A 25,139-nucleotide genomic window follows, 5' to 3' on the forward strand; every position below is an offset into this window, starting at 1 on the left:
CTAGAGACCTGCGGGAACCAGTGAGAACACCTGCCACTTAGCTTGCTAACACCACATTGCCTGCCCCTGTGTTCTCCTATGGATCTGGGTCCACTCCATCCAACCAGCCCCACTTGGCAGGAGTCCTTCCAGAATGGCTCCGGCCACATCTCACCCTGCAATCAGCCCAGGCAGGGACCCTGCCACTCCAAAGTGACATCTGCCTTGGGAAGAAGGGAAGATAACCATACACACCAGTTTCGCTGCAGCTCTAGTAGCTGAACCTTGTAAGTGGCAGTGCAGAGGGAGTGCCCTGACAATCGGTGCATCTATAGCTCCAGCAGATAGACTGGGGGCAGACATCTGATCTCACTACTGGCTCTGCCCACCGACAGAAACCTCTCAAAGACAGCACAGGAAGAGAGTCCTGCAGTCTGGGGTCACTGCAGCCTCAGCAGATGGACTGGAGGCCCAAGCCACCAATGAAAGCCTCTCAGGGGACAGGGAAGAGACAGTGCCCTGCATTTTGGTATGACCCCAGCCCCAGCAGATGGGATGAGGGCAGACACCTGGTCTGACTGCTGATACTGCCTAACGACAAGCCCACTGTGGCCCCAGACTGGCACAGGGACCAAACCCTGCCCACAACAGGCAAAGTGGACCACTGCAGTCACCTGGACTGAAGGTAAACAAGGCTCAGCCACAACAGTAGGGCCTGTGCAACTCACATAGAAGACACCCCTGAAGCTCCTGGTCCTGGGGAACAGGGGACATTGCACTGCAGGGCACCGTAAGACCTCTTCCTCATAGGTAACTACTGTCAAGAGCAGGAGACATAATTGACATTACGAATACACAGAAACACAGAGAATTAGACAACATGAGGAAACAGAGGAATATGTCCTAAATGAAAGAATAGGGTAAAAACACAGCAAAACAACTAAATAAAACAGAGGTAAGCAATATTCCTGATGAAGAATTCAAAGCAATGGTCCTAAAGATATTCACTGGACTTGAGAAAAAGAGTGGAGGATCTCACTGAGACCTTCAAGAAAGAGAAAATATAAAAAAGGACCAATCAAAGATGAAGAATTCAATAATTGAAATTAAAAATACACTAGAGGGAATCAATAGTAGATTAGAGAAACAGAAAAATGGATCAGGGAGCTGGAACACAGGGTAATGGAAAGCAACCACACTGAACAGCAAAAAGAAAAAAGAACAATAAAAAATGAGAATAGGTTAAGAGAACTCAATGACATATTCATTATCATTTTTTTTAATTTTTTTTTTCAACGTTTATTTAATTTTGGGACAGAGAGAGACAGAGCATGAACGGGGGAGGGGCAGAGAGAGAGGGAGACACAGAATCGGAAGCAGGCTCCAGGCTCTGAGCCATCAGCCCAGAGCCCGACGTGGGGCTCGAACTCACGGACCGCGAGATCGTGACCTGGCTGAAGTCGGACGCTTAACCGACTGCGCCACCCAGGCACCCCTCAATGACATATTCAAATGCAGTAACATTCACATTATAAGAATACCAGAGAAAAAAATAAAAAGGGGGTAGAAAATTTATTTGAAGAAATCATAGCTGAAAACCTCCCTAATCACCTGGGGAAAGAAACAAGCCCAAGTAGCAGAGAGAGCCCCTAACGAGATGAACCCACAAAGATACATCCCAGGACACACCAGGCAAAAGAAAAAAAAAATAGTGATAAAGAGAGAATTTTAAAAGTAGCAAGAGAAAAGTAAATAGTTACAGACAAGGTAAACCCGTGGATTTTTCAGCAAAAACTTTGAGGGCCAGAAGGCCCCTATGATACAGTCAAAGTGCTGAAAGGAAAAAACCTGCAACTAAGAATATTCTATCCAGCAAGGCTAGCATCAGAATGGAAAGAGAGAGAAAGGGTTTCCCAGATAAAAAAAAAAAGTTAAGGGAGTTCATTACCACTAAACCAGCCTTACAAGAAACATTAAAGGGACTTCTTCACATGGAAAGAAAAGGCCATAATCAGGAGTAATAAAATTATGAAAGGAAAAGATTTCACAGGTAAATACAAATACAATAAAGGTTGTAGATTAATCACTCATAAAAGCAATACAGAGATTAAAGCACAAAAGCAGTAAAATCAATTATATCTATAAAAACCAGTCAAAGAATTAAAAAATAAAAGAATATGAAGTATGACATCATTACATGAAATGGGGGGGGCAGTAAAAATTTAGTGCTTTTATTTTATTTATTTATTTAAAAAAAATTTTTTTTTCAACGTTTATTTATTTTTGGGACAGAGAGAGACAGAGCATGAACGGGGGAGGGGCAGAGAGAGAGGGAGACACAGAATCGGAAGCAGGCTCCAGGCTCTGAGCCATCAGCCCAGAGCCCGATGCGGGGCTCGAACTCCCGGACCGCGAGATCGTGACCTGGCTGAAGTCGGACGCTTAACCGACTGCGCCACCCAGGCGCCCCAAAAATTTAGTGCTTTTAGAATGGTTTCAAATTTAAGCAACCATCAGCTTAATATAGACTGCCATATGTATAAGATGTTGTATATGAGCCTAATAGTAACCACAATAGTAATCTAATAGTAACCACAAATAAGAAACCTGCAGTAATACACAAAACATAAAGAGAAAGGAATCCAAGCATATCACTAAAGAAAGCCATCAAACCACAAGGGAAAAGAGCAAGAGGAGAAAGGAACAAAGAAAAGCTACCAAAGCAATGTAAAACAAGTAACAAAATGGCAATAAATACATACCTATCAATAACTACTTTGAATGTAAATGAACTGTCTAAGGCCATACCACCCTGAACGCACGCCCGATCTCGTCTGAATGTAAATGAACTAAATGCTCCAATCAAAAGACATAGGGTGACTGGATGGATAAAAAACAAGAGCCATCTACATGCTGCCTAAAACAGACTCACTTCAGACTTAAAGACACAGGCAGATTCAAAGTGAAGGGGTGGAAAAACCTTTACCATGCAAATGGAAGCAAAAAGAAAGCAGAGGTAACAATACTTACATTGAACAAATAGACTTTAAAAGACAGACTATAATAAGAGACAGAGAAGATCACAGCATAATGATAAAGGGAACAATCCATTAAGAATTGTAAATATTTATGCACCCAACAAGAAAGCACCTAAATGCATAAAGTAAATATTAGCACACATAAAAGAAGAAATTGATAGTCATACAATAATAGTAGGGGACTTTAACACCCCATTTACATCAATGGATAGATCATCCAGGCAGAAAATCAACAAGGAAATAGTGGCTTTGAATGATACATTGGACCAGATGGACTTAACTGATATATTCAGAACATTCAATCCAATAAGAGCGGAATACACGTTCTTTTCAAGTGCACATGGAACATTCTCTAGAATAGATCATATGTTAGGCCACAAAACACATCTCAATAAATTCAAAAAGACTGAAATCATATCATGCATATTTTCTGACCAGAACACTATGAAACTAGGTTTCAAAATCTTTAGGATGCAGCAAAATCTATCCTAAGAGTGAAGATTATAGCAATACAGGACTACCTCAACAAGCAAGAAAAATCTCAAGCAACCTAAACTTACACTGAGAGGAGCTAGAAAAGAAAAAAAACTAAGCAAAGCCAGTAGAGGAAGGAAATAATAAACATTAGAGGAGAAATACATGAAATAGAGACTAAAAAAATCAGTAAAACTTTAGCCAGACTCATCAAAAAAGGAAGAGTGAGAACTCAAATAAAATCAGAAACAAAGGAGGAGAAAAAACTGACACAACAGAAACACACTTATAAGAGAATATTATGAAAAATTACATGCCAACAAATTGGACAACCTAGAAGAAATGGATAAATTCCTAGAAACATATAAACTCCCACAATTGAATCAAGAAGAGATAAAAAATTTGAACAGACTAAATACTAAAAATGAAATTGAATCAGTAATAAAAAATTCCCAATAAACAAACATATGCGACCAGATGGCTTCACAGGTGAATTCTATCAATTGTTTAAAGAAGAGTTAACATTTATTCTTCCTAAGCTATTCCAAAAAATAGGAGAGGAAGGAAAGCTTCCAGATTCATTCTATAAGGCTAGCACTACCCTGATACCAAATCCAGACAAAGACACTACAAAATAAAAGAACTACAGGCCAATGTTTCTGTTGAACAAAGATGCAAAAATCCTCAACAAAATACTAGCAACAAAATCCAACAATACATTAAAAAAATCATTCACTACGATCAAGTGGGATTTATTCTTGTCATGCAAGAGTGATTCAATATTTGCAAATCAATCAATGTGATACATCACATCAGTAAGAGAAAGGATAAAAACCATATGATCACCTCAATAGATGCAGAAAAAGCATTTGACAAGGTATAACATCCATTCATGATAAATACCCTCAACAAAGTAGGTTTAAAGGGAACATACCTCAACATAATAAAGTCCATATGTCCCTAATAAAGTCCACAGCTAACATCATGCTCAATGGTGAAACTGAGAGCTTTTCCTCTGAGATCAGGAACGAGATAAGGATATCCACTCCTACCATTGTTTTCTTTATGACCTACTCTCACCACTTTTATTCAACATAGTACTGGAAGTCTTAGCCACAGCAATTAGAAGACAAAAATATATAAAGGCATCTGAATTTGTCAGGAAGAAGTAAAACTTTCACTATTTACAGATGACGCAATACCATACACAGAAAACCCTGAAGGCTCCACTGGAAAACTACCAGAATGGATAAATGAATTCAGTAAGGTTGCAGGATACAAAGTCAATATATAGAAATCTGTTGCATTTATACACACTAATAATGAAGTGACAGAAGGATAAATTAAAAGAATCCCATTTACAATTGCACCCATAATAAAATACTTGGGGATAAACCTAACCAAGGAGGTGAAAAATCTATATTCCAAAAACTATATAACACCGATGAAATAAATACAAGATGACAAACAAATGAAAAGATACTCCATACTCATGGATTGGAAGAACAAATATTGTTAAAATGTCTATACTCTCCAAAGCAATCTACAGATTTAATACAATCCCTACCAAAATGCCGACAGTATTTGTCACAGAACTAGAACAAATAATCCTGGAATTTGTTTGTAACCACAAAAGACCCTAAATAGCCAAAGCGATTTGAAGAAAGAATCCCAGATTTTAAGATACGCTCCAAAGCTGTAGGAATCAAAACAGTATGGTACTGGCACAATAACAGACACACAGATCAATGGAACGGAATAGAATCCAAAAATAAACCCACGCTTTTGTGGTCAACTAATCTATGACAAAGGAGGCAAGGATACAAAATGGAAAAAAGACATCTCTTCAACAAACAGTGCTGGGAAAACTGGAAAACTGGACAGCTGCATTTTCAAAAGAATGGAATGGGGCCACTTTCTTACACCGCACACAAAAATAAACTCAAAATGGATTAAAGACTTAGTGAGACCTGAAAAATAAAATTCCGAGAAGAAAACACGGCAGGAATCTGTTTGACATTGGCTATAGAAACATTTTTCCAGATATTTCTCCTCTGGCAAGGGAAATAAAAGCAAAATTAAACTATGGAGACTACATCAAAATAAAAAGCCTCTGCACAGCAAAGAAAACAATCACAGAATGAAAAGGCAACTTACCAAATGGGAGGAGATATTTATAAATGACATAGTTGATAAAGGGTTAATACCTCAACTATATAAAGAAATTGGAGAACTCAACACCAAAAAAACCCAAATAATCCAATTAAAAAATGGGCAGAGGACTTGAATAGACATTTCTCCAAAGAAGACATACAAGAACTGAACATCACTCATCATCAGGGAGATGCAAATCAAAACCACAATGAAATATCATCTTACATCTGTCAGAATGGCTAAAATCAAAAACACGAGAAACAAATGCTGATGAGGACGTGGAGAAAGAGAACACTCACGCACTGTTGGTGGGAATGTAAGTTGGTGCAGCCACTGTGGAAACAATATGAAGTATTACCCTATAATCCAGTAATTCCACTATTGGATATTTACCCAAGGAAAACTAATTCAAGAAGATATATGCACCTCTATGTTTATTGCAGTATTACCTACAATAGCCAAGATATAGAAGGAGCCCAAGTGTCCATCGACAGATGAATGGATACAGAAGATGTGGTATAGATACACAATGGAATATTACTCGGCCATAAAAAAGAATGAAATCTTGCCATCTGCAACAACGTGGATGGACCTAGAGGGTATAATGCTAAGTGAAAAAGAGAAACACAGTCAGAGAAAGACAAATACCATACGCTTTCACTCATGTATAGAATTTAAGAAACAAAGCAGATGAGCAAGCAACAACAACAACAAAAAGACAAAAACCAGACTCTTAAATACAGAGAACAAACTGGTGGTTGCCAGAGGGGAGGTGGGTAGGGAGATGGGGGAAATAGATAACAGGGATTAAGATGTACACTTGTTGAAATTTTTAAAAACTAATTTTTAAGTTTATTTATTTATTTTAAGAGAGAGAGACAGCACACCTAGGGGAGGGGCAGATAGAGAGGGAGAGAGAGAATCCCCAGCAGGCTCCACACTGTCAGTGCAGAGCCAGAGGTGGGGCTCTAACTCACGAAACCGTGAGATCATGACCTGAGCTGAAAACAAGAGTCGGATGCTTAACTGACTGAACCACCCAGTTGCCCCTAGAATTTTTTTAGACGTTTTAAATTTATTTTTAAGAGAGGGAGAAAGAGAGGGAGAAAGAGTGAGCGAGCATGGGCAGGGAAAGGACAGAGAGAAAGAGGGAGACACAGAATCCGAAGCAGGTTCTAGGCTCTAAGTTGTCAGCACAGAGCCCGACACGGGGCTCGAACCCACGAACCACAAAATCATGACCTGAGCTTAAGTCGGACGCTTAACCGACTAAACCACCCAGGTGCCCCAAGAGGTACACCTGTGACGAGCACCGAGTAATGAACAGAATTGTTGAATCATTATATTGTACACTTGAAACTAAGTGAAGACTGTTATGTTAATGATACTTGAACACCAACAAAAAAGAATCACACATCAGGAGGGTCTCCCGCAACCCTTCAATCGCACGCCCCTCTCACGCAGCCTTACTCTTGTACTACCGAGTGGTGGTGCCGGCTCCCCTGCGGGTCTCTCCGGCAGCCGCTGAGCACTTTGAGGGCAGTGGCTGTGCCTTGTTCACGTCCTCCAACTCAAAGGGAGTCACTAAGTGTCCAATGCAGGACTCAGGACACAGGCTGGAGCTAAGATCTCATCAGTCTCCTCACAGCTGCATACTTAGAAGCATCCATGTCATTGTCCCCATATTCTCATATTTCTCCCCTAATGTCCCACATCGCATCTGTGCTCCCCCCACCCCCTTCGCTGAAACTGCAGAGCAAACATCATTAATGATTAAGACCAAATCCAACACATTATTTCCAGCCTTCATTGCCTTGTCTTCTTCCCAGCATTGAACTTTATGGACCAACCATCTCCTCCCTCGCCTCCCAGGCGCCACTGTCTTTGGACTCTCTCCAGTTCGACTCCTCCTTCACAGTCTTCTTCTGGCTTCTTGTCCTTTGCTTACTCTTAAATGACAGGGTTTTCAGCCCACCTCTGCCTTATTCCACACACTCTCCCTGGGTAAGGCCACTCCTACGGCTTCAGCTACCACCACTATGCTGGGATTCCTACACCCGTCTTCAGCTCAGATTACATGTAAGTCCCACAGGCACCTGAAGTGCAAACTTGGCCAAAACTATCCCGGAATGTGCTCTTTTCCCTCCATGCACCTCTCAAGGGGAGCAGAGCCTCCATCCACCCATTCTGCTCAAGCAGAAGTCTGAGGTCTTAGCTTCCTCCTCCCACTCCCCACTCACACACAAGAGATTGGCCAGGCCTGTTGATTCTACCCTCCGAACATCTCTGAATCGGCTGCCTCCTCTCCATCCCTACTGCTCGTGACTTGCATTAGCTCCTCATCCTCTCTTACCAAGGTGACCACAAGTGGCACCTACGTGGCCTCCAACACTCCCCAACCTTCTATTCCACCTGTCACACCCAGCAGCCTGAGTACTGTTTCTACAATGCAAAACAGACTATGATAATTCTCTGCTAAAAGCAACACCTTTCCCAAACTTCCAGGTGTAAAATCACGCCTTTGTCTGACTTGCCCAAGAATGTCCCTCACCATCCCCTCTGGACTCCCTACTGTCCTGCAGTCCTGGACTTCCCTACTGCCATGCCTCTGTTCCTGCTGCTTTATGGGCCCAGAATGACCTTCCTTTGTCAAAATGCAGCTCAAGGATCTCAACTTCGGTGAAGCTTTGTGTCTACATTGTATTCTTTACAGGCTTTGCGCATACACCATCTCCCTTGACTACTCTACAAGGCCACTGAGGCAGGAGCCATGTTTCATCTCAGAGTTTTCAGAACCTGGCATAAAACCTGGAACAGGTTTTCAGAACCTGGCACCTTCACTTGCTAAATGAAGCATTCATCAGTGACTTCCAGGGAGAGGTGGGTGGGGCAACGTTCTCAGGGTGCACACCTCTGGCCCTGGTGAATTTAATTAATGCCATGGCATTTACACCATTATGGGCAGGTCAGCTTACCATCATTTCCCAGGGGACCGGGAGACTAGGACTCAGCATTGCTTCATGTATTTTACATAGAATAAAGCTGAGGCTCAGAAGCCACTGGGAGATGGCCTTCTAGAATCATACCCAAGGGCAAGAGCCATCTTACAGTATAGATAGGATGGGAACCCTAGTAGAGAAGCTTACCTTGTGCCCTAGAAGTTCCTTTGGGCATGTGGGTTGGACCTGTTCAGAGGTTTCTTTTCCACAGCACTGAAACTAGAGAGTCAGAGAACAGCTTTTAGGGCACAGGAAAGAGGAGTGGGAGCTATAAGTCTGGGCATCACGGCGGAGGACTGGGGCACTGAGGCAGCAAAGCAGCTATGGGGCCAATCTCTGCAACCCAAACTGCCATTTCTAGGAAGATAGTGAAGAGTCACATAACCATGCTAGCAAAACAAGAAGAGAACTTCGGTAAAGTTGTCTGAGTTTTACGATGGGAAGTGACTCAAGGCAATCCAAACAAAGCAAGAAGCCAATGACAGTGTCTTGTGTAAATTGCTGTTTTTTAGACAGGAATTGGGTCCTTAGATTCTTTATTTCAGCCTGGGAGTAACTTACCCTGCTGAGTAGCTCAAGTTTTATGAGCTTCAGGAAGGGCTCATTAACTGGGGACAGTCTGGGACAGAGAGGAGAAGTGGCCACAGTAAATAAACCCCAGGGGCTGAAAGGCCAGGGCATGAAGTCAGGCCAGCAAATAGGTGTCCTGCCTTAGGGCTGGCTCTTCAAGGACAAAGGAGACTGTGTGTTGCTTGATGTCCCTGGGGCAGCTGAGGCTGAACAGGATAAATGGTTGGCACCTTCCAGGACATTCCTGTGACAAACAGGAATGGGGCTACACGGAAGCAATTGGCCCAGGGGTTCAGAGATACTTCTCCATATGGCAGTGGTTAATAAATCAAGATGACTCTGACCTGGCCCATCATCCATAAGCCCTTGTTGGTTAGCTGTGTGCAGCCCTCAGCACTGCACTGACGGCACAGTCCCACAGAACATTCTAGGACAAAGGGAGCATAACTGTCTCCGTGCCCTTTTGTGTTACAAATGGGGGAGCTGAGTGATTATCAGGGAGGCAAGGAAGTGGCTCAAGTCGCAAAGAGGCTGAGTGGCAGAGCTGCAGCTAGAAAGAGCTTTCTTGACTTGAAGGTCATGGTCGCTTCTATTACACCACCATGCCACCTTCCGAGACAGCTTGGAACTGATTTGGGCTGCTTTCTGGGCGCTCTTCTTTGTGCTCTTTTGTCTCTCTGGGGCACATGCCCTGACTTCCTCTTGTGAACGCTGGGTGCCAGGTAGGCCCCTTACTCTTCTAGGTTCTACGCGTAATGCCAATGGCGGCTCCTGTGAGGGCTGAAATACAGCTGCGGCATGGCTTCACCAAAGTTATTCTGATCTTTAAGCCAAGTGAAGACAGAGGTCCTGACTAACGCATGGTCTTCAGAAGATATGATGTTAAAGAAGAAGCAAAGTTACTTACTGTTGAGTGGAAGGTAATGAGGGTCCCATTTCCCTTTTCCCTGTCTTTCAGGTAATCATTATAAGCCTCTTCATACATGGTCTGAACATGCCGTATAGCCTGAAAAAATACCAGGAAAACTGTGGGAAGTTCCAAACATTCTCCTTTCATCAAGGAAAACCCGCTCTTCCTTACCCTTGGAAAATACAGCCTGTCCCTGTGTTTATCTGTATTTTAAGTCAATTCTGCATTTATGGAATAGATTATAGATTCTGGAGTTTCATAGATACTTCTGGAGATGGGAGGACAGACTAACCAAGAATAACTTTCATAGACTAGAAAGATTTCTTTAAGTGGAGGTTCTCAAACTTGAATGGACATCAGCATCCACCGAGCCCCAGACTCTGGGGCCTCCCCACGAGATTCTGACATACAGGGAGTGGGGACTTAGGCATTCTTGGTACCCCACTGGTTAAAAGTATTCAAGTCTATTCATGACATGGTTTGAAAGATGTTCATGATTGAGGAACGCTGTTTCAGCATATAAATATCGTAGAAAACATAGAGAATGCTTTTTCTGATATAAAGGCATGTGATCTGACATCCATAAAGATCTCAAAAAGTCATTAGATCCAATTCCTCCAACCTGCAAATATAGCCAGCTACTTCAGAAACATTCCAAAGGAGGTGATATTTACTTATTCTACATGTTCACCATTTTTTTTTACATCTAAAGTAAGTTCATAAACACAATATTGATAGCACATGAATTTACATGAAATCCAGTACATTTAAGACTCCATTCTTCCTCCTTTTCACTCCCCTCTTTCCCACAGTGTGTTTTAACCTTCTAAAAAGGACATTTCCTCTGTGGGTTCTTCTGATAACCTATTTTGGACACCTATAGTTTGAGCACAAATCTAAAGAGACTGGCTTCACCAGCACACAGCAGGTCAGGCTTTAGTCTTCAAGGATGATGTGGCCTCTTTCCAGGCCGAGCCCTACGGACAAATATTAGTCCAACAAGGGATGAAAATGCATGTTCCTCTTGATCCCTCTTTCTCATGAATGCAATTTATCCCCTTTCCCCATTACAAATAGGATAATCTTAAGATAAATATCCTTTAAAAAATCATAGCCCCTTTCATAAATCTAATGAAAGTTATGAACTATCTCCTCAGAAAAATGTGTGCACATACGTATATACACCCACATAGGTCTGCACGATATATCCAGGTTAAGACATTCTGCGCCAATGAGAAACGTGGGGGTTATTTAGTTTTGTAATGCCATGGTGGGTGTAATATTCTCATATCCTTTGCCATAAAGAGACCCTTTAACCATCATAAAAAGAAATTGCATGTAATTTCTACTTACTACACCCTTGCCTATAAAAGCAAATACTCCAGTGGTTACTTCAGCAGCAAAGATCACCAGTAGGCAGGTGAAGAACTATAGAGGAGAGAAAACATTCACTTCATTAACTCAATACCTTTTCAATGTATTCGGCCTCTTTAATTCTAGTTCCATTTGGAAAACATGAAGCAAGATTATTCGTTCGAATTGATCTAGTAGGAAGTATTTGTCCCCCCCTCCCCTGGAGCTTGTTTATGCGTTCATTTGCTCATTGATTCATTCAGTGATTGTTTATTGAGCATCTACTCTGCACCAGGCACTGTCCTTGGCACTGGGTATTCAATGGTGAATAAGGTAAGATCCTAACGTCTCTGCGATCATGGGCCTCATCTTGGAAAATGGTAAATATGATAAAGGAGTAAAGCACTAAAAAAAGGTGAGTTGGATAATTTCAGACACTGATAAAGAAACCCCACCATTCAGAATAGTGCCTGGCACCTATGCGCTGAACGAATTCTTGAATAAAAGAGATACTACGAAGATCTAAAACAAGGCCAGGAGATAGGGAGCAACTGGTGGGGTCTGGGTCCTGTGAGGGCTTCTCTGGGGAGTGGGGGTGGTGGTGAGGGGTGGCCTTCCGGACAGATTTCTGTTCCGGTCTCTTGGGTCGGCTCTATGTTAAGAGATAAATGAGAGAGATGCTCAGCAACGGGGGAAAGACAGGCAGAATGCAGGACTGAGGAAATGAGTTAAGAGATTTTACACAGCAAGAGATCAGAAGCAGCAGGCACGGTTTAAAAATCAAAGATTGCAACGAGTAAGGAGAGACTGCCCTCTGAAATTGCTGTTTCTGACCCCTCATGGAGAAATACGAAATCCTTCTCTCTTCTGACCCCTCTTCCTTCTCCCCGTTTCTCTTAGGTCGCTCTGGCATTGGATGTGTATAGCAGTAACTGAAATTCGTTCTTTTTTTTTTTTTTTTTTTTTTTTTTTTTGACAGAGGCTGCTTGTTAAAATAATCCACAAGAGAGATGTTTGGCTAACTTATTGATCTCAAACAGCAATTCTTTTCTTGTAGATAACAGCACTTCCCAGGCTATAGGAATCTTAGCTGCCTCACTGGCAAGTACTTTTGAAAGAACAATCATAATTACCCCCTACAATTATTAGGCACCTTTCCTTCCAAAACATCTTCACACTAATGACCTCATTTTTTTTTTCATATTTTCCATATGAGGCAGGGACAAAGATAATATTATTCTTAAGCAAGAGATGGAGAAAACGGAGACTCAGGGAGAGGGAGCGAGTGCCAAGGTCTCAGTGGGCCCGAGGAGCTGGCGCTGGAGGCCCGATCTCCAGTGCCCTTCAGACCAGTCCCCTCCCACATGCCCCACTTACAGATCCGAGCACACACTGCGACTCCCGCATGGCTCCGCAGCACCCGAAGAAGCCCACAGCCATCATCAGGGCCCCTGCTCCAACCAGTACATACAGTCCTGCAGGGAAGAGGTCAGAGGGGACACTGAGCACCTAGCCCGCTTGCTCGCCTGCTGCGCCAGGTGTCCCTGCAGAGCAGAGCATGGCTGCTGACAGTATAATGGGGAGCACTTGCTGAATGCTTGCTGAGTGTGCATCTGACAGAACCCGCACCAGGGTCCTGGGAGGTAGGGGGTACGATTATCCCCGGTGGACAGAGAAAGCTGACACCTACAGAGGTGAAGGGACCTACTCACTGTCACTTGAGCGGCAGTGACTAGTCCAAATTCCACGGCTCATGCTCTTAATCCCCTCCAGGTGCCTCCTACATGCCGGGCACTTTACCTTTCAGATTTCTACCTTCCCTGGAAAGTGGGTATCACTATAACTTGCGGGAAAGTAGTACAGTGAGTCCAGGGGTGGTCAGGAGTCAGTGCTGGAGCTGGGACCCAAACCCACACCTTTCCAGGAGACCCTTGGGCCGTCACGGCACTCTGGAATTAATGGCTGTCTCCATCACAGGAGAGGCTGCGAGGACAAAGTGTCTGGAAGGGAAAAGGGCTGATGGTCTGCCCAGGCACAGATGGGGAAGCAGGGACAGGGTGGGGCAGAACAGGGGGTCTTTGGTTACCAAGAGGGGCAGGAAGACACAGGAATAAGGCAGTCAAGTTTGGTTGAGAATCACCAACTGTAGAGGGCATCACCACGAACACTGGACACATGGGAGGTGGCAATGTTCCAAGAAAATAGCCAATGAGAGGAGGTGACAGGCTAATACACACCCAATACTATGCCTAATACCATAGTAGCTACATTTATTAAGGACTTATTTTTTCCAGGCACTGTTTTAAGCACCTGGCACAGATTGATTAATTTTATCTTCCTGAGGCAGGTACCATTATATCCATTTTCTAGAGAAACTAGTCCCCAAATGGTTAAGTGATTTGCTCAAGAAGATAGAGCTGGGATAAAAATACCCATGTGCCTCTAAAGCTAGCTCATCATGGTTAGCCTACCCTGCCCTGTCTCGTCGGTAATACCAGCAGCCTCATTGCTGGCGCTAATCCCACTTAGTCCTGAAGTCAAGCCACAGGAACCACTGTTCTCACAGAGAAAGAAAAGGACAGAAATGTTCTTGTTCAGAGACAAATAAAGCCAAGCCCTTTCTTATTTCCTTTTCTGATCCGGAGATAAGTCAGAACACAATGTGGGGGCCTGGCACTTGACTTGCTTAGAGTAATGCTAATTGCCCCTATTTTATTTTTTTGCATTGTATTCGTCTGAGTCACCTGGAAACCACTCCCAGTCACCGAAAGGGTGGGAGCCAGCCGGTGTCCCACCTCCGTGGGGAAAGCCTGAGCCGGGTGCCTCCGGGGGGCCCCTCTCAGTGCTGACGGTTGTTTGTGGGCAGATCTGTCTGGTCCCTGACACAGACAGGGTGACACCCAGGCAGCTCCGCTTCCTGTAGCACCCCAGCTCTTCTTGGGGCCCCTGGGACGGGGAAGCCCTGCCGTGCTGCGGTCCTGTGGCAGGTTATTTATTTACTTCCTGCTACGCCAGATCTGCCACTCCCTCCCCTTCCCTTTTCGCTAGAAGAATTGACTTAGTGTGGAACGGACGTGGGAATGAGAAACGACACCATGTTAAAGACAATACTGTTGTTGGCTCCACTGCCTACACACCTTATTGCTTTAAAAATTTTATTTTTCAAAGCTCTTTCACTTTCATCCTCTTACTGGTTTCTCAAACAAGCCTGTAAGGTAAGGCGAGTGTTCTATTTCTGTTTTGCCGACGGGGGTCAGAGAGGCAAGGTGGCTCCAGGCGGGACACCCGGGACTGGAGACCTGATCCCCACCCTACTGGAACAGGCTGCAGGAAGGCAGCAACACCGTACTCAGTTCCCTCACAGAAGATCTCATGGTTGGGCTACCTTAATATATTGATTTCCCATTTAAAATGGTCACTGTGGGGGCACCTGGGTGGTTCTGTCGGCTGAGCATCCTACTTGGGCTCAGGTCATGATCTCAAAGTTCGTGGGTTCGAGCCCCAGGTCTGCTGTCAGCACAGAGTCTGCTTTGGATCCTCTGTCCCCCTCTCTCCGCCCCCGCCCCCCTTGAGCTCTCTCTCTCAAAACATAAATAAACATTAGAAAATTTTTTTTAACAGTCATGGTCTCCCACTGCTACAAGATCTGGTCTACAGGTTCCGCTTACAGTAACAGCCTAGGGACTGGGCTCACCTTGATCCTTATCTAGCCCATGCTCTGGCCACAGGGGAGTTTATCGTGATCTGACCCGGCCAGCTCTTTTCCATTTTGTGCTTTTGCAGGCTGTCCTATTTGTCTGTCTTCTGTAGATTTTAAGTCCACAAACAACCCTTATTCACCCTATCTAGACTACGCCGACACAAAGCGGGATTCTTGATCAGTGTTTGTTGGATGAGGGGATAAAGAAAGAACATATCAAATCTGAAGTTCTGGACTGGCTGTCTGCCATCGCCCATCTTTGCTTAGAGATACACGCTAGGAATACATCTCAACCAACCTCCAGGAAGCTGCCACAGGGTGGGCTCTCTCAAGGTCGGGCAGATGAATGCATGGCTGCACACTCTGAGAAAGGGTTCCTGAGAGTCTGGGATGTAGGAAAGAGGGGTGCCCCTGAGGAAGCGGGGGTGCAGTGGACAGAGGCACAGGGGCCTGAGGAGGACACAGTTGTTCCCCACTGCAAACAGGCTCACTCGGTTCCTCGGGCAACAATCCTCTCCCTTCTGAAATAATACGAGCTCGCCAAGAAAATCTGCTGATTGGTGTAGTAGTCCATTCTTAGGCTGTCAGAGTCCAGAGCTCAGAGCAAAAACACCCTGGAACTGACCCGGCAGCTCCAAATTCAGAGGCCTCTCCCCAGCAAACCTCAGTCTGTGTACGCGTGGGCCACATGACTCAGCCCAGTGCCAAATGAGCACTGCTTGTTGGAGCTTAAGGGAAAATCAGATGAATTCCTTAGGCCTCTGGAAAGCAGTTCCCAGTCTGGTTATAAAACTGCACACCATAAGGCCACCTGTGGCTTCCAAGGACACCTTATCCTTTTTCTGATCTGGCCCTCAAAAAATAGCTGTTGGCCACCTGGGTGGCTCAGTGGGTTGAGCATCCAACTTTGGCTCAGGTCACTATCTCAAAGTTTGTGAGTTCGAGCCCCGCATCAGGCTCTGTGCTGACAGCTCGGAGCCTGGAGCCTGCTTCGGATTCTGTGTCTCCCTCTCCCTCTGCCCCTCCTCTGCTCATGCCTGGTCTCTTTTTCTCTCCCTCTCAAAAAATAAACATTAAAAAAATAGCTGTTGAATGAATACGTTAATTGACAGTCACATTTGAATTCCAAGATGGTTTCTGTAGAACCCTTTCCCTCTCAGGCGGCTGGTGTGACAAGTGTATTACCGATTTCTTAAAATCCCCTATGCCTTCCAAGTCCTATTTCCCTCGATTTGAAAAAAAAAAAAAAAAGAGTAAACACCTTGAAAACGCATTTTTATCATTAATAGCTGGGCCTTGTGATGCAAGTGATCTTCACGTGACACACTATCACCAAATCCCTGACGATTCCATCGCTCGTTTCTTACATTCCAGACTCTTCTTTTTAAGCCAGAAGCACCATTTAGTTAACATGGAAAGGAGACAGCAACCACCAAAAAGCCTTGTCGGCATCAACTCATTTCAAAACACCTCCCCTTTTAGGGACTGGAGAGTGGCCTGGTCATCAATTATAGTGGCTTTCTGGCAGCAGATGGTTTTACGCACTCGGCTAATGACCATTTGTCGTCTGGAATATTGGATGGGAGTTGGCTTATGGGGACAGTAAAGACTCGGGCTCTAGCTAAACAACAACAGCTATCGGTTATCGAGTCGTGCTCTAAGTAGTGTAACATGTATTAGTCGTGGAGTCATTCAGGGCTAGAGTAACAGGTGCCACTTCCTGGAACCTCAGCCTGCTCTGTGCGGACTCTGCACTATGACCTTGACAGGCATCATCTCGGGAACCTGCCGCCTGACAAGCCTCAATGCTGGCAACTCTTCTCTCACTGACTACCGGCACCTAAACCATTCCTTTCTCTCTCTTTCCTTCTCTTTTCGTCCCATGGAATCACGCGTCCCGTGGGCTGTGGGCCGGCTCCTTCCTTGGTTGAGGAACACGGTAACCTAACCTACACAAAACAACAAAGCCACACGACAGGTACTGCATGTAAGCACGCTCACGTGTTAAATCATCTCATGCTATGACGTCTGTGGTGCTGGTACTCCCATTTCACAGCTGGGGAATCGGAGACACAGTTTAAGTCACTTCCCTGCAACTGCACAGCTCATGGACGGTGCAAAACTGGAACTGAACTAGGGAGTCTATTCCAAAGGGCACCCCCCCCCCCAAGTTCCTACAGGGCAATTCCGGTAGGAATGCAGAAGAACAAAGGCTCACTGCTGGAAGTCTGTTAACTTTGTAACTTATAAATGTCAGGAGGGTTCTTTCTTCTTCCTTGAGACAAGGGCTTGAGGAGTCTCTAGTGGATGATGTCTGGGTTTTCCTCTGAAAATACAGGGCTGGGAGCCAGAGACCCATGCCTGTCAACTGAGCTTTAGGTACCTCCCCTTAGTCCTCAGTTTTGTCATCTGCAGTATGGATAACAATCTAACTTGTAAAAAAGGCTTCAGGGAAATTGTCTCAACAACGTGAGCTACGGCACATCTCTTCTGCAGCCACTATGACCGTCATGTACAACTGAAAACCAAGAAGTGAAAAAAAAAATATTAGCGGGGTGAGTCAGAGTTTTGAGAAAAGGCAGGCCGGCTCCTCAGCGTTCAGCACTGCGTCCAGCCCGCAATCAGAGCCAGGCTCCCGGACTCTGAATTCAACAGGGAGACACAGCTGTAGGCAGTCAGCCTGTGACCCCAAAGGGCCAAAGGACTGCTGTTTGTGTGGGCAGCCCCTTCGTGGAGAAAACCTGCCAACGTCCTCTGCTCACGGGACACGACTTCAGGCTCTCCAGCACATGCCATCTGTCCAGGCTTCCAAGGGCTTAGGGGAGGCTTCCCTGCCCCCCAAGAAGCCCCCTGCAGCCCTAGAGACAGACTGACAGGAAGTCAGGGGGGCAGATGGGTAGAGTTTGGAAGACACGGGGGTGGGAGAGCTTCCCCTTGGAGCTCACTGAGAGAGACTACAGTGGAGAGAGTGCAGGAAGCCCCAAGCCACCCAAGCCTCTCTTGCCAGGCTCTCCTTTGTCCATGTTAGCACTCAGGGGACACAGACTTCCTGTGTCAGCCTCCAGACCCCGGCCTGGACTCAGAGGACCTGGAGAAGGGGCGGCAGGAGACAGTCTGACCACCCTCACGCCCTGCCCTCAGCGCCAGTTCCCCCCAGGGCTTGCGGCTGGATCCTTTCCACCCTGTCCCCAGCTCACATCAGGGTAGATCTTCATCACAGGAAGGGAGCCTCTTTCCATCACAAGGAGAAAGAACTAAGGATCCCAGACAGGAAAGCATCCTCCCAAAGATGGAGGAAGTTCTCCTACAAAGCATGGCAGTCATTTGCCCAGAAGCAGGCAGCTAGACCACGTGTCCTCCCGAGGTCCCTCTCAGAGGGGACGGACTCTAGGCTGTGAGGCCCTGTTTCTTTCAGAACCACTTGAATGTGCCAAGCCCATTCACCGACGCTCTTTAACAAAGGGGTGATAAGAGTTTGGTGGGCTGATTGCTCTGGAACTTACTCTGCAAAGAAAACACACAGATTAGTGACTGGTACCCTGTGACATGAAGTGAGATTTTCCAAAAGCTGGGCCTGCTTCTTTTTTAAAGTCCTATTACCTCACACTGTTTGCTATGCAAGTCCATAAATGGTGTCTGGGTGTATTTTTCTCCTCATTTGATTGCCAGAGAGCAGGTATCTTTCCGATTTGGAAAATTATTTATTGAGGAAGGAAGTTATCGCCTTCTATAAATGCGGGTTATATTGCTTCACTTAGAAGGAATATTTAAAGTGAAGAAAAGATCTCTGACTTCACAGGACTTTTTATTGTTGCCTCTAACCAGAGAGGCAGCTTGGGGAAACAAACAAGGAGACCTGGGTTGTGGGCTGGGCCCCATCACGAAGAGCTGGAAAACCATGGCTGACTGCCAACCCCCGCTGCTTTACCCACTGGTTTCTAGTTTCTTGATAACACATTTCGCTGAACTTCAATCACTGACCGTGAGCGTTTCGCCAGCCACTCAAGGGAAGACACAGGGAAGGGAAGTGTGGCTGAGGAAGAACTAAGGGTGGGCAGACCCACATCCATGCCCCAGGCCACTAAAAACACACAAGACGGACCTCAGGCCCGGTTTATAGCCTGTTGTTTTCCCTAACCTGAATTCACTTCCTCCTCATCTCTGTGAGAGACACAAACCTTCTCCACTCAGTCCCTGTGGTCTGCCTCATCTCAACCTCTAAGGCAGGCATGAAGCCCAGGCCTCGGCCAAAAAGCCCATTCCAGTTAACTGGTGTGGGAACAGGCACTGGACCCAAGATTGCCAGTAAGAGTGAGGCTCAGGACTTTGGTTGGAGCTGCTGGAATGAAAGAAGTATGTACCTCCGTTGCCAGTGTTGCTCAGGAGATGGCACCTGGAGCTGGGAGCAGCCATGCTGTCATGTCTAATGGGAACCCGCCCAAGAATGGAGCCAAAGGGGAGCAGGGCTAAGAGATGGGTACAGGCTGGGCTCCGACCACACCACTGCACCCCTGAGATGAGTACTGATCCTGGACTTTTCAGTTTTGTGAGTCAAGAAATTTCTGTTTTGCTCAAGACAGTGGGAGTCAAGTTTCTGTGACTGGATTTGAAAAGGGTCCTGACAGATACGTCCATAAAGATATGACATTTCTTGCATCTTGAGCAGTTCATTTTGCTTTCGTTTCAAAAATAGGATCAGGAATGTCTTGTATGGAGCCTCTTCACCCTCTTACTCAGCACAGGAAATCTCCCGAATTGATAATCACTCCATTATGATTTTTGCCACGTTCGTGGTTAAATACTGATGTAGAGGAAAGCTCACTTCTATCTGTGGAAATCTGCTCAGCTTCTTTGGTTTACAAAATCATTAAAAAGGTTCTCTTCTGTTGGCCCCAAATGTACACCTGTGAAATTGCTATCAGCACTTTGTTTCCGGGACAACATACACAGGCTGCTCCCCGAGACTGGCTTTCACCTCAGGTCCACATCCCTCCCCCTCTCTCTGAGCAGGATTCCTTCCTTCTGCAACTCAAGGTTCCACTGAAAATCATTAATTATTACTTCTAGGCTTGACTCTTCTATCACTGATATCTTTTGTCATTTTGATTCTTTCTATTCCTGACTTTAATAATGTTTAATAATAACGTTTAATAACATTTCTTATCTGCCTGTCTCTTTCTTCACAGTCCCTACTATTGACAACCCCCAACGGTTATGTCCTATGTCTGCCTATGTCAATAACCTAGCATGGGCTATCTCCCCTCTCATTCTGCCGCTGCCAGAATAATCTCTTTGAAATGAACTGCCAGGGTACCTGGGTGGCTCAGTTGGTGGAGCGTCCAGCTCTTGATCTCGGCTCAGGGCATTACCTCACAGTTCATGGGTTTGAGACCTGTGCTGGGCTCTGCGCACGGAGTCTGCTTGGGATTCTCTCCCTCCCTCTCTGCCCCTCCCCTGCCTGTGCTCTCTCTCTCTCTCTCTCTCTCTCAAGATAAATAAACTTAAAAACAAACGCAGCACTGATCATGCCTCCCCCAAACCCTGAATTATTCCTCTACTGCTTACCAAATTAACAAGTTTTGACATTCAGGGTCCTCTGTGATTGTCCTCCTCCCTCTCTGGCACTTCTTTTTTTGTTTGCTTGTTTAACGTTTATTTATTTATTTTGAGGAGGGGAGAGAGAGAGAGCAAGCGCATGAGCAGGGGAGGGGCAGAGAGAGAATCCCAAGAAGGCTCCTCACTGTCAGTGCAAAGCCCATCGTGGGGCTCAATCTCACAGACCATGAGAACATAACCGGAGCTGAAATCAAGAGTCAGATGCTTAACCCACCGAGTGACCCAGGTGCCCCCTCCCTGGCCCTTCGAGTCCTACTTCCCACCTTGCCCCACCTGTTACACTCCAACTAGAGTTCTCTGCCCAGCCTGGGTTCACTGGTCACTGTCCTGTGGACACGCCTTGTGCAGTCTTGCCCTACAACCTTCACCGTCTTCATTTTGCTTCCACTTACTGATTACAGTCTGGTCTTTCAAACCTACATCAGATCCTTGCCTCACCAGTTTAGAATGACCCCTGATTCACCCACTGCAAATACCACTTAGCTGGCATTTCTGTGCTAGTTTCCATTAGAATTTGAGTTGTTAACTTCGTGAGTCTTTTCGAATAGGTTGCAAAGATACGTGGGAGAAAGTACAGCGTTCTCATCCTTTTTTGTGTGACTCCAGTGCCCACGACTCTACAGTCTACATGGATGCTGGGTGATGCATCCATGAATAGGTTATATTTTTTTCCCAAATGGAGAAACCTCTAAAAAAAATGGAAAGAATAGAGGCACCCCTGCTTGAATGAATACCTATGTTTGCATAAACCCACAGTTGATGAAATCCCCAAATGAAAACAGCCAGGAAGAGATCACTAGACAACCAGACGCTTATCATCACTGAAAGGGAGACAGCTTTTCGTACATGTGTTTCACATAACCCAGGCCTCCGTGACCTTTTAAAATGGGTTTTCTTCACTGGTGCTGAAAATTTCCAGTTCAAGCTCAGAAACTGCATTATAGAGATTTACATCTGTCAACCTCAAACTTGGTGAGGAGGTGGGTAGGTGGCTGGGCATTAGGCAGTTACTTATTGCCAAACACCTTGAAGGAGAAGGTCTGCCTGTAAGTGAACTGGTTGATGTTTCCCATGGTTTGGTTCAAGCAAAGGGCAGGCTCCCCCCAGCTTCCACCTGAAGGCAGAAATGCAGCTTTTGATGGAAAGTCTTGAGAGTCCCTCCCGAGGAAGAGGGGATAAATAGGGTGCCAGTGCGAAGCCAACAGCATGTGAAGAGAAGACAGACTGAATGTTAATAACCCTGCACCACTGCGTGCCTGGATTTCAGGAGCAAAAGATTTCCGCTGTTTTATTGGGACGGATGTCATGTTACGCCATCGGGTAACTACTGGCTTCAGAGTAGGGAGAGAAAATATCGTTGACCCTGGGCATCAGCTATAGTTGGTTGGAGGGGCTAGGTTAGGAAGACTGTGGTAAGAGAGCAGCCTGAACAATTAGCCATCACTTCCCCAGGAGAGGGAAATGATGGGTAACTGCTTGCCTTATGTTTGCCAGTGCTAATTCCGAGTCATGAGTAAGGCTCTCCCCAACTCATTCAGTCTGTCTGAAACCCACCTGTCTTCCAAGGCCTCGCTCAAGCCCCCCTCCACCTGAGACTGTCCTGCCGGCCCCTAGTGCTTTCTCTCACTTCTTCTTCTTCTCCTCCTTTTTTAATGTAAGCTCTAGGCCCAACGTGGAGCACACACTCATGAGCCTGAGATCAAGAGTAGCATGTTCTTCTGACTGGGTCGGCCAGGTGGCTATTAGAAGTGTCTCCTAAATCTGTGACGCTGATTTCATGTGACTGCTAAAGTCACAGGCACATACACCACCACTGTTCGCACACAATCTTTTCTCTTTTTTTCGTCTTTTTTTTAGTAGGCTCTATGCCCAATATGGGGTTTGAACCCATGACCCCGAGATCAAGGGTTGCATGCTCCCCTGACTGAGCCAGCCAGGCAGGTGCTCCTTCTACTTCCTAATTCAGCGGTTATGCTTGTGCCACTCGTTAGTTTGCTTTTGCTTGTTGTCTGCTGTTTATTACTGCACATGTCTAAGAGGCAAGAATCCCAGGACAACAGGATCAAACCACGCCGGCTAATCCAGCGGGTGCTGAGGTGTGACTATGCTGAACCGAGTCAGACATCGCGGGGAACAAGTATGAAATAAGCAGGTCCTGGACTACCAGCAGCATATGGGGGCTGGGGAGGGGGGAGGCAGGGAGATTCATTCCTTCTGCTCCCCTCCCCTGACTGTTTCTGCGCATCCCCGGGGAGGTGGCGCAGGACAAGGACAGGCCGAGCTTTGTCTTGGGGCACTGGGGCCTGCCCTGGGATGGAGACGAGGTTTTCAGAGCCAGGAGTGCCTCAAGGAGAAATATGTTAAGTGTGCGTGCTGGCTCTGGACGGAAGGGTGTGCACTCCCTGGAAACCACGTGAGCGGAAAAGAGCGTTTCGGTGCTAAGCACGATGGCAGATTCCTCCGCTCCGTCCTTGGCACAAAACCCTGACTTTGTCCAAGGGTCAGAGGCCCTCCGGGGAGCCTGGGCCCCTTCCCAAGCCCAGGGTGCCTCTCCATTAGTCAGAGAGCCAGTCACAGTTCTCTTCTCGGCTGTGATTGGCTTAGGCTGGAACACACGGTACAGTCCTGGCCAATAAGCTGCGAGGAGAGGTCTGCTGGGGGTCTTCTGACAAAGGTGGTATTCATCCCTAAAAGGGGCCACGCGAGGTGAAACTTCTTTTTTTTCTCTTTTGGAGGTTGCCGTATGAGGACATGAGACGTGGAGCCACAACGGCTGTCTTTTAAACCCGAGGGGAGGTGTCTGAGGTTATCCCAAGGACTGCCGGTGGAAAGACGGAAAAACCCTGACTCCTTGATGACTTTGCTGGACCCAGAACTAGCTCTGGAGACGAGACTCCCCACCGCCACTCTTCCCTCCCCACGTTTCATCAATTTCGATATACATTTTACATATTTACACTTTAATGTTTCTAAAATTAGCATGCATATTTTAGGGGCGGTCATGGCTGAATTGGCAGCATTTCTTCTTTCCCACCTCGAGGTGGAACTTAAAATAATTGTGTGTTTTACAAAAGACTGCATCTAAGATTTGATGAATGTGGAGTGTCCTTACAGTTACCCGTCTTGTAGTAGGTTTTCTTGGTACTTGCTCCTGGAAGTATCCTCGCCGATCTGGCTGCTCTCTGCAGGAGGAGGCAGTGTGCGAAAGGTGCCAGGAACAGGAGGTGACACAGCTGTGGGTGGCCCTTCCTGGTGTGGACTGAGCCTGGGTGCTCAGTCCCCCCGGCCCGGCAGTGAACGTTGCTCTTCTCCGTGCTGGGAGCGAAGGACTTGCACAGGGCCCTGCTTCTCCCCCAGCAACTGACGCGGACCGTGTGGCTGCTACAGACCGTGAAATGGCCAGTCACACGGGGCTGTGACCTGCAGTGACAACGGTCTGGAGCTTTTTGAAGTCTAGAGTCTGGGTGCACGTGGCTGGAGAGTGAGGACATTCGCAGAAGAGGACGAGGAGTAGATCAGAGGGACTAAACCCGGGGAAATGCTCAGCCCCTATTACTGACCACACTGTCTCAGAACTGCAGGCTGCCCTCGCAGCCCTCATCCCTTTCCTCCTGCTGGGCGGGGGAGGCAGCCTCTTCCCTGGGTAGGGAGCCCTGCCTTTTGCAGGCCCTAGTTAGGGATGGACTGAGCACCTCCAAACTTTGAGATGTCTCCTCACTTTGAATTGTGTCTCTCTTATGACAATTTAAAATAGCAGATCACACACAAAAAAACCTGACTCGGCAGGTACCCCATCAGCCCAGACGGACAAGAGGATGACTGATTTTGTGGCACACCCACCTCATTCGGAGGGCAAGAGGCAACCTTCTAACTCTTTGGAAATGAGATGTGGCTGAGAGAAGCACAGTGGGTCGGTCCTGGTCCTCCCACACTGGTCTTTCCTGATCCATGTGAGGAACAGGCAGGGTAGGGGTGCAGGGTCCTCGCCTGCCATGGCCATGTGGCCCCTGCACCCTCGGGGCCAGGTGGAGTCTACAGGGGTCAGGTTTTGCGTCCTCACTTCCCCTCCATAAGTCCAGGTGCGGGTTCTGCCCTAAGCCTCCAGGTCAGCTCTGGTAAAGCTTAGAGAAGCAAGCTGGGGTCACTCACCCATGTAGAAATACTCCGGGGACTTGTCCTCTGATGAGAAGTCCTTCATGGTGCCTCCAAACCGAAACCATAGTCCAAAACCAATGACGGCCGACCCTGCCAGCTGAAAGGGAAACAACCTGGTTTTTCAGGGAATGGAAAGGGACGGTGTACACATAATCTGGGAGTGGGCTGGGGGCACAGAGTGCTGAGGCTGG

The 25,139-nt window shown here is 46.3% G+C and overlaps 1 protein-coding gene across 1 annotated transcript in view; it reads right to left on the minus strand.

Annotated features, from left to right (window-relative positions):
• The window catches only part of TSPAN2 (tetraspanin 2), a 57,245-nt gene that overhangs the window by 16,399 nt on the left and 15,707 nt on the right, over positions 1 to 25,139 (minus strand). The window contains exons 2-6 of the mRNA XM_043575927.1: positions 24,943 to 25,045; positions 12,855 to 12,952; positions 11,478 to 11,552; positions 10,122 to 10,220; positions 8,792 to 8,863 (exon numbers count right to left, since the gene is read on the minus strand). Coding sequence (XP_043431862.1) covers positions 8,792 to 8,863; positions 10,122 to 10,220; positions 11,478 to 11,552; positions 12,855 to 12,952; positions 24,943 to 25,045 — 447 coding nt within the window. The remainder of the gene's footprint in view (positions 1 to 8,791; positions 8,864 to 10,121; positions 10,221 to 11,477; positions 11,553 to 12,854; positions 12,953 to 24,942; positions 25,046 to 25,139) is intronic.

This window comes from Prionailurus bengalensis, chromosome C1 (assembly GCF_016509475.1).
Source record: "Prionailurus bengalensis isolate Pbe53 chromosome C1, Fcat_Pben_1.1_paternal_pri, whole genome shotgun sequence".
Taxonomy (NCBI): domain Eukaryota; kingdom Metazoa; phylum Chordata; class Mammalia; order Carnivora; family Felidae; genus Prionailurus; species Prionailurus bengalensis.